Source organism: Lolium rigidum, chromosome 6 (genome assembly GCF_022539505.1).
Source record: "Lolium rigidum isolate FL_2022 chromosome 6, APGP_CSIRO_Lrig_0.1, whole genome shotgun sequence".
Taxonomy (NCBI): domain Eukaryota; kingdom Viridiplantae; phylum Streptophyta; class Magnoliopsida; order Poales; family Poaceae; genus Lolium; species Lolium rigidum.
The window spans coordinates 307,875,352-307,885,826 of record NC_061513.1 but is presented as its reverse complement, the minus strand read 5'-3'; the positions used below and the strand labels follow the sequence as shown (position 1 = coordinate 307,885,826).

General features: G+C 47.4%; 1 protein-coding gene across 1 annotated transcript; it reads left to right on the top strand.

Annotated features, from left to right (window-relative positions):
- Positions 1-5,712: 5,712 nt before the first annotated feature.
- Positions 5,713-8,607, top strand: LOC124664562 (aquaporin NIP4-1-like). Its single transcript, XM_047202050.1, has 4 exons — positions 5,713-5,870; positions 5,956-6,367; positions 6,450-6,745; positions 8,370-8,607. The coding sequence occupies exons 1-4, from the start codon at positions 5,713-5,715 to the stop codon at positions 8,605-8,607; spliced, it is 1,104 nt and encodes a 367-aa protein (XP_047058006.1).
- Positions 8,608-10,475: the final 1,868 nt, after the last annotated feature.

Here is a 10,475-nt window from a genome sequence, read left to right as displayed (position 1 = left end):
TAGGGTGATTTCAGCGCTCCGATGCTCGGTTTCCGGTGAAACCCTAAACCGGGCCCCCGCATATCTGCCCCTTTGATCGGCCTCCAGCGATGGTTGACCAACGGAGTTTTACCTTTATTTTTATTATCTTAGGTCATAGGAACATGTAGTAGCAAGGCTAATCCCATTTTATCTCAAGATTCCCTCTAGTTGATCCGATGCGAGAGTTCCCCTAATATGTCTAGAACCTTTCCTGAATGTCGTTAGCACACGTCCGTGAAATCAACCTCCCACCACACTTTTATACATACCATAGGGACATATACGAGTTGGGGGGGGGGGGGGGGGGGGATTCCGACCCTCCGAGATTGGAATCAAGCAAAAAACTAAACCATTGATCGCGCGGTCTAGACCTTTGACCAGATCCCAGTGGCGGTGTCTCAATGGACTTCTACTTCCTTTGTGATTGTTAGTCACATGAACATGTAGTAATTAACAAGGATGATCCCATTTTATCTCAAGGTTCTCTCCGGTTGACCCGATGCGGGAGTTCCCCTATATACGCCCAGAACCTTCGTGAGTATCATCAGCGCACATCTGTGAAGCGGATCACATCAGGGGATAAATATTGGATCTACCAAGCTCCCACTACACTTTCATACATACCATAAGGACACATGCAAGTTTTGAGGGATTCCGACCCTTCTAAGAACAGGATCCAGCGAAACCCTAAGCAGTCTACACCTTTGACCGGATCCTAACGGCGATGTCCCAATGGACTTTTGTCTTTCTTTGTGTTTGGTTAGGTCTTAGTAATATGTAGCAACAAGGATGAACACATTTTATCTCAAAATTCCCTCCGGTTGACCTGATGCGGGAGCTCCCCGTATCCGTCCAAAACCTTCCTAAGCGCATGTGATATATTTATTGAAACTAAAACTATCATGCAACAAAAAAAATACAAACACAACAAAATCATACATAGGAAATAAAAGCATTATTGTGGAAAATGTAAAAGAGGTACGCCGACAACATTGCCGTCGGCATAGCGACATATGCTATCAAATATTAATTTGGGAAAAGGGTAAAAGAGCTATGCCGAAGGTACGTAAACTTCCATCGCAGCAGCACACTCGTTTTTTCTTCAGTTTTTGCATGCATGATGACCTATTAATCTGGACCCTCCGATAAAAATTAATGGACGGTGTAATAGTTAAGTCTTCTCTAATTTGGCAGCTTTAAGAAAATCTGCGTTCCAGCAGAGTCCTAATCTCTACGTTAATTTCGGCATTTACTCAGCAGAGAATCCAAGATGGTCTTTGGTTCCAATACCCATGGATAGGGCTTCCGTAATTGTTTGATTTGCTGCAAGAGATTCGGCTGGAAACGTTGGTAGCATTGGACAGGTTCGTGACGTTAAAACTCGTGATCGATTCGGCGATATCTGTTCGTACCAATTTGTCGATCTGCACGGAACATTGACACGCGCAGATGGCCGCCGACGAATCGTCGACGGAGATGGATGGTCCAACCTCCTGGACGACCTCCTGGGCATGATCCGCGCGCGGGTCGCTTCCCCGCGCGGCCGCGTCTGCTTCGCCGCCGTCTGCAGATCCTGGCGCGCCGCCGCGTCTCAGCACATGGTGACGCCGGCGCTCCCGCTGCTGGTCCTCTCCCTCAACGCGTGGGGCAAGAAGAATGACCTCTACTGCCACGATGAAGGCAGGGTTTTCCACGTTCCGCTCCCGAGCAAACTGCACAACACGCGGTTCTGCGGTACCTACGATGGCGGCTGGATCACTGCGATTACGAGACCGAGCACGTTAGGGATCGTCAACCTCTTCTCCAGCGTCGAAGTGGTAGTCTCCACAAAGCAGATGGACGTGGCATGGCAAGGCCGCAATGGACGACAGTTGATCCGGAGAATAATCTTCTCCGAGGCCCCCACCTCGAGCGCCTGCATCCTTGCCGCCTTAACCACCGACCACGACAAGGTGGCGCTGTGCAGAGTTGGTTGCCCCGATGGAGGATGGATGTGATAGGGAGGAGTTTTGTGATATTGTATTCCACCATGGGGAGCTCTATGGCCTCACACGGCGTGGCGAGAAATTGTTCAAGTTTGACATTGGTGTTAACCAAGATGGGGCACCGGTGGTCACCGCCGCCCACTTGTTGGACGTCCAATCGTGTGGCGTACCAATTGATGGCAGTTACATTTACTTCACCACCTACATCTTTGGTTTACATGGTAAGTTGGCAATGGCCATGATGACCCGATGGTTTGAAAATCACAACCCTTTCTTCAAGGTGTTTGAACTTGCGGTGACAACAGATGGTGCACGCGACTATGAGTGGAAAGAGGTGTGCACCTTGGGCGATTGCGCCTTGTTCTTGGGGCAAACATGCTCCTCTCGGGTGGTACATGTGCAGGAGGGCTGGCGCGCTGTTGTACAGAAAAACCACATCTACTACTCAAACTATCGCAATACGGAAAGTAAAGAGTACCAAGAGTTCAACGAGGAAGTGCACTTGGCAAGATCGGGATATGGTGACGATATCTATTGCCGAAAAGACGCAATAACTGATGGCGACGGCCATGGCAAGGAGCATTTCCCCTCGGTGAGATACTACACTACAAGTCACACAGGTTGTCCAATGTGGTGCTTCCCTCCCGACTTCTAAGTCAAGTTTTATTCATAAGGTTTTATTTTGCTGCGGCGATTAAACAAATTTACATTGATCGTTTAGTGATGGCATTGTTATTCTTGCTAAAAAATCCTTGGAAGTATATTTTGTGACAATTAACGTTAGATTCTTTGGCAGATACATTTTTTGGTGTTTGTTGCAATTAATCAAACAAGTTTTATTGCAAAGTCATCATGTGTTTTTTTCCTTTCTACCAGGGAATTATGTTTTAACGTGTCTAGTGAGTTAATGAGATGAGTTTATGGTCTCATAGATATTGGAAACATGAGTGAAGAGAAATGCATCAAACAATTATAGTAGTATCAAATTGTCCCGCCTAATTCTAGTCTTTCCTCCTCCTCCTTGTTCAAATTCTCTATTCATATCTCAAACTCCACTTCCAGACACTACTGATATTACACTTCCAGACACAAGAACGGGCAAGTTAGTGATCCTGAATCTTTTCTCCATCGTTGGGGTGGCGCTCTCGAGAAGGTAGCTAAACATATGACGGCAAGACCACAAAGGGGCACAATTTATTCGAAATATAATCTTCTCTGAGGCCTCCACCTCGAGCGCATGCATCCTCTCCGTCTTGACGGGCAAGTTAGTGATCCTGAATCTTTTCTCTATCGTTGGGTGGCGCTCTCGAGCAAGCAGCTTAATATATCACGGCAAGGCCACAAAGGGGCAGAATTTATTTGAAATATAATCTGCCTTGGGCTGGCGCGGCGATGGCGACACTTGACGTCATGACCCTCTTGAGGGTGTCGTTGTTGAATGAGGGTGTCTCCCTAGCGCGGTGGCGTTTCCTGAGCTTCTTCTCGACATTCGCTAGAGGCGTTCAGTGGTGTTTTAGCGTTTTCAGCGAGTTTTGTCGTGTATCTTTGTATTTTCGGTGTTTGGGGACCTTCTCAACACTTTGTATCGTTCAGCCGTATTCCTTTATTAATATAAAACGGTGAAAACCTATTTCAGGGAGGAAGTTGGTCGGTCATGTTTGATACAAGAATCAAAAGATGTGCATCCATTGATATGTTTCCGCTGACGGCTGCATCAGACTCGTAAATGTCTTTGGAAATTGCAATAGTTGATGATTATGTGGCGTCAAAGTTGGGCTTTCACTTGATTTTTATCCATTATAGATTAGTTTAATCTACTAAAAAAAATATAAGCTTTTGTAAGCAGTTTGTATTATCATCAACATTTTTTTTCGATAAAGGAAATATATTAATATCGCAAGATACTAATTATACCTAGCCTCTCCACAACAATGTAGTGCCGTATTGAAAATACGAATACACACATCCAAAAAATGAACAGAAGAATTACATAAAAAAAACCGCTACAGTGACCAGTTCCTTATAACAGCGGATCAAACACCACCAAAACACTACCAGAAATCCATCAACTCCAAAAACAATGCCTCCAGGAAAGGAACAATGCACAAGCACCGTCATCGTCCTAATCAAAGACCATAGATTTTCGCCCCAGAGAAAGTCCGCACTCACAAAACAATGCCTTGAACAAGGTCATCGCGAGCCACAACCAATTAAGGCCAGGCCTTGGGTTTTCACCCTATAAGTTTAGACACTTGATTCCTCCTCTCCAAGTGACAAATCACCAAGCCAGAATTCCTACACCCCCAATATTTAAACTTGTTCATGGATTCCATGCCATTCTCCGCATCTGACATCACCATGGAACTAAGGCATGTCCCATCATGACATCAGACCACAGAGCTTCACAACGCCCCATCTAAAACCAAACGGTCAAAAATAAACATGGTTGCGCGTGATCGAAACACAATCTTCACGAGCAAACTCCATGCATGTAGCCCATTTGGAATTCGCCGACGGAGTCTTCGGAACTCGGTAGTCCACCCAAAATCAATGGCGATTGGCGACAGACAGTTCTTGATCACGAAGAGAGAGGAATCCAAGGACCGCCACCTTTATTCAAAGCCACGCCAGCATCCCCCACGTCACGGGCCTACGGCGGATAAGAAGACGAACTCAGACAGTCAAACAGGTAACATCCGGGCGCATGGCCAGCAGACATCATGCGACACCATAGGCTACCGGGGTAGACACCACTGGGCCCAAGATCGGCCTACCCAGCCACCATCATAGGTTGCCACGCCACCGCTAGCCAGCGTTGTCGTCGCTGTCCGCCCCTCCTCTCCATCATGTCCTCCGCGAGATGCCCATGGTCCACCGTGCAGTACCCCACCGCCCGAGGAGATCGGTTGTACGTGCCCTCACCAACCCTCCCCCTTTGGCAAGATGGGCGCCCCCACCATTGCTGACATCAGCGGATTGGCGGGGCTGGGAGCGGGGGAGGTTAGGTGGCGACGACGGGAGGCCTCCGGGTTTGCTCTGGGCAGAGGCAACCCGGGAGGTGGTTTACGATGGGGAGAAGGCGGCGACGATGGAACCTGTGGCTCCCGTGCTCATTATCAGCAACATGTGAAATTCTAAAAAAAAAAAAAAAAAAAAAAAAAAAAAAAAAGAGACCCATGGGCACTAGCACCCAGGGCATATTCTTATAGAAGAAGCTAAGTGAGCCACAAATCCGTGTTCGAGGAGATTCGAACCCGGGTTGCGGGGTAGCCACCAACTCGAGCTAACCATCTGACCCTCCGGTCATTCTCACAACATATGAAATTCTAAAGGAGGAACGTTTGGTTTTCTTCATTTCGTCTCAGTTTTTTTTTTAAGTTTGCGATTTTAAGATAAGGTGATGGAGGAACGATGAGGATCTTTATCTGGCCAGCTGAAGCAGCACACAAAGCAAGTGCAACAGCAGTATGGTTAATTCAGTTGATCCGGTACGTAGTACGTGCACACTCTCCCGTAACAGCAAGCAGCAGAACTAGCAGCACCAATTCGCCCGTTTTACCCTTGAGTTTCTGAGACGCCAAGAGCGTGTGCTCCAGCCACCGCGGCTTGATCTGCTCCAGCCCGTTACATATGCGCGGTGTGTGGCCGAGACGTTTATATTGGCGGCAGCAATGGAGCACACGAGCGAACGGTGAAATTCACCTCCATGGATCTTGACAAGATGACCGACGGCGAGCGCGTCGCCGCGGCGACCGGGCAGGACCTTGAGCAGGCTCGCCGTGGCCTGGAGCTGCCGCCGTCCGCCGGCCATGGCACCAACCGTCTCGCCATTGGCAATCTCATACGGGAGGTACAGAGAAACGAGCTAAGAACTGACACTGTCAAGTGACATGCTTTAGTTAACTTGTGATCGATTCGATCGATCGTGTGACTGAAGCTGGTGCTGGAGCCTGGAGGGCGTGGCGACGTTCCTGGTGGTGTTCTGGTCGTGCACGGCGGCGGTGATGCAGGAGACGCGCCACGCGCTCAGTTTCCCGACGGTGTGCCTCGTCGTCGGCCTCACCGTCGCCTTCGTGCTGGGCTGGATGGGCCCGGCGCACCTCAACCCAGCCGTCACCGTCACCTTCGCCGCCTTCCGCTACTTCCCCTGGCGCAAGCTCCCGCTCTACGCCGCGGCCCAGCTCGGCGCCTCCGTGCTCGCCTGCCTCTCCGTCAACGCCGTCATGCGGACGCGCGAGGAGGACTTCTACGGCACCGTGCCCAGGCCGCCGGGCGCGGGCGCGCGGCTGCCGTTCCTCCTGGAGCTCCTCGCCTCCGCCGTGCTCATGATCGTCATCGCCACCGTCGCCAGGAGCTCGGCCGTGCGTACACAAATTTACATACTCACTCACTCGCCGCTACAACGCTAACTAACAGAATCGTCCATTGTTGCACTGCATGCAGAGCAAGGCGGTGGGAGGGATGGCCATTGGAGCGGCGGTGGGGACGCTGGGGCTGGTGATCGGGCCGGTGTCGGGAGGGTCGATGAACCCGGTGAGGAGCCTGGGCCCCGCGATCGTCTTCGGGAGGTACACCCACATCTGGATCTACGTCGTCGCCCCCGTCGCCGGCATGCTGCTCGGCGCGCTCTTAAACTTAGCCGTCCGGCAGTCCGATGCGATCGTTGGTTTCCTTTGTGGCGGCAGAGGAACGTCAAGCAGAGTCGTCGTCATCGCTCGCCCCGTCGGTGCAACAGCTGGGTCGAACTAGCTAGCCTTCGACGTAGGCACGTACTAGCGCGCACGTATGCATGTACCGACTGCTGTACTCGACTTGTACTGAGTACCTAGCTAGTTCTAGGTACTACATGTATATTTTTCCTTAGGTAACACTACTTCTGCCAGAAATTTAATTCGGCTCCCGGGTGTATATGCAGCTCCTGCCACAAAAACTTATTTCGATGTGTCAATTTTTTTTTTACATATACATCTCCATAATATATGTGTCTGTCAAGTTTCCTAAAAAACGATATTTTTTGTGATCTATGTAAAAAAGATAAAATAAATCTTGTCAAAAGCCTTATTTTAGCACTGGATTTCGTCCTTTTTATACACGCCATACGACGAGTCGATTTTTCATGAAACAACTTTATTGGCACGTAGCACGTGAAGATGTATGTGTGAATTTTTTATTCTATTTTTTACATTTTAAAGTATGTCTAAGATGCATTTCAAAATATAGAAATCATATGCTTACATGTGCCAAAACACCACTCCTTACTTTTACGGAGTTTGCTTACGGACGTGCAGAATGACATTCCCTCTGTTAACCTTTGTAAATCAGTTTGCGTTCATAGTATAATTGAAATTAAACTTTGTCAGCTTTGATAATATTTAGAGTACAATATTTACATTTTCAACGTAAAACATATATTGTTACAATCAGCATAAGGTATTTTTGGCATTAAGCCCAGCATGCAATTCCTTAGCTAGCTAGGCGCGCGTCCGCCCCCTGTAGTAGTGTCGGAGCTAGCATTTCATCGTACCTCATTTTTTTAGTGAGAGAAAAGAAAAGTTTAAAAATATAGCTCATATACATATTGACATTATCTTAGTTGCCCCACCCTAAAAAAAATATAGATCCACCACTGCCATGTAGTGTTGCCGTTTGTATATCGAAGGAGTATAAAGGTAAAAAAGAAGGAGTATAAAGGAAAAGAACAAGAATGTAATGTCATGTAGTCTACATGATTAGTTGCGTCAAAACTTGGTTGATTCAAACACACACGCATGCACCCGCACACGCACACACTCACACAAACATGGAGTATTTTTCAGAATCTTGAGTCAAAAAATATTTTATAAAATACAGGAATTACCAATTTTCAGCTAACTCGAAACTAGCTTTCTGATCAGTGAAGTTCACAACTAGTAGATGTGCATTGCAATTCATGCGCATCATGAACTGCAAGCGGAGTTGAAACTAAGGTTTTATTTGGAAATGAGGTTGCAACTCAGATTTTTTTTTACTGACAGTCAAGATTTTTTAGTTGCCAGTCCCACTGCAACTGAGATTTTTCTTGTTATAAGTTGGGTTGGAATTTAGTTTTCTAAATCGCAAGTGAGTTGTAAAAAATGGTTCACGCCCTACTAAGTTATTGGATGACATCACTTGACTGCGAATTAAGCTCGTCTAAATTAGTCATACCCATAAAATATACTTGAAAGCAATTTCTAGCAAGAAGAACAATTTTATTGCTAAAGAACCCAAATAATTTTTTTCTAAAATCAGACATGACCCTCTGATTTTGGAGTAATACTGAACGAAATTTTGGAAAATTTATCAGTCAATCAATTTGATAAATCTTGCGCTGTATTTAGGCAGGTGTTTACATGAACCGGATTTTCACCCCTACAAAGTGCACACGTCAGACCGCACCGTCGACCACATTCGGTACATCGACGGTGCCCTGCCTGTTTACGTGTTCGCCAACGCGTTTCTTGTGTCATCAGCTCCAGCTCCCAGTTCACACGCCTCTCTTTCAGTTTGTGTTGGCACGCAGAGCGTGTGCGCCAGCCTACACAACAGCGGGAGCACAGAGGAGAAGGGAGCTAGCTCCTGATCAACCGAACTGAAGCCGCGATCGATGCATGGATCGATGGATCCTGACAAGACGAACACGGCGGTGGTCAACGGGCAAGAGGATCGCCGTGGCCCGTGGCTATGTGCCGCCGCTCGCCTTTGGCCAATTCGTACCTCAGATATGCATGTGCTCTGCATCTACGTCACGTACATAAACCAACTTAATTAGTATATAACTCACCGCTAGGTAACAACGGTAACGACTAACTCGTGGACCGGTGGCGTTGACAAGATGTTCCTCCAAATAGATTATCTGTAGTGAAAAAACAATTTCCCTGTCAATTTTGATTTACTGGTTGATTGGGAGTTGACAGCAGCATGGCAAACATTGGCTAGCCCTAGGAGAAGAGATCCATTTGTGTTAGCTTTATATGTTCTGCACATACCGAATTATACATGTTTTGAATGATCCATCTATAGCTCGTGGCAACATTCAACTAGTTAATATAGCAACCACACCATACAATGATTGAATTGCCAAAATGCCAATCAAGACGTAATGTCAGTGGCGGACACAAGCATAATCATAGGTATTCAGGTGAATACCCATTATATTCGGCCAAGAAAAATTACATACTCCTTGCTCATAACATCTACAATAAACCTTCATGTCTCCCGCCAACTCAAAGTTCGATTCAGCGGCACAACGAGGCTGAGCCTGCGATTGATTTTCTTGTGCCTAAATTTGAATACTCATTGTACATATATCTAGTTCCCGCGATGGCCATGTGCGACCGGCCTAGTGTTGAAGAGTTCGATGGACCCCCGGGGATGGTGTTCGGAAGGTACAACTCTTGACATAGGGCTTGCGCACCTCCTATAGGGCACTACTAGGATTTTGCTTACCGCCGACGCACAGAATTGGGCTACCGCCGGCGTTTTCGTGTTCGCCGGCGATCACCTCGCCGGTGGTAAGTGGTTACCGCCGGCACCTTTCGTTTCGCCAGCGGTAACATGCCATTATCCCCGGCGTTTTCGTGTATTCGCCGGCGGTATTTGCTACCGCTGGCACATGCCGATTTGCCAGCGCTAATTTAAACTACCCCCAGCGCACAGCCCAGTTCGCCAGCGATAAGTTTGTATAGAATTTTAAAAAAAAACCGCAGGTCCACACATTCACGGAAAGGCCAATTTGTCTTTTTTATTTTATTTAAACAGAACAGGTACTATACTACAACGCATAGACCAACAGTATGTTTAGAAAACACAAAGACTGTTACGTCGTCCTTCTCAGCTCGCCAGCGACGTCGCCTTCTCGTCGCCAGCTCCGTCTCAGCGTGCCGAAGACGTTGCCCGTCTCAGCTCGCCAACGACATCGTCTACTAGTGGGCACCTCCAGCATGGCACCTCCGGCCCAGCACCTAGCCAACACCTCCGGCACGGCACCTAGCCGGCAGGTCCTGCATCTCGCTGTGATTCTCCTCTTCTCCCGCATGGCACGGCCTAGATCACTGCTTCTGCTCTTCTCCTCTAGCCCTGCAAATGTAATGTTATTAAAATATATAAATAATATTTAGCATTACATGGATAAACACATGAAAATGATCTATAGTGGCCTATATTCTTTCCAAATATGCTCAATCAAATCATGGATAAACACATAAATTAAACATGTGGAGAAGCACCAACAAAGTGCAAATTTTCCATATTTGGGTGTCCTTCAAGATGGTGGATAGGCAGAGATCGGAAATTATAAGGATGCGTTGGCAGCAACTGCCCAAAACTTAGCAAGCCATCGGTTGCAGGGGTATACATTGGCCTCCTATTACAAATAGCAGAATTCACGAGCATATTACAACTCTGCTGGAATGGAGTACAGTACATATCATAAAGATTGGACAAAAATCA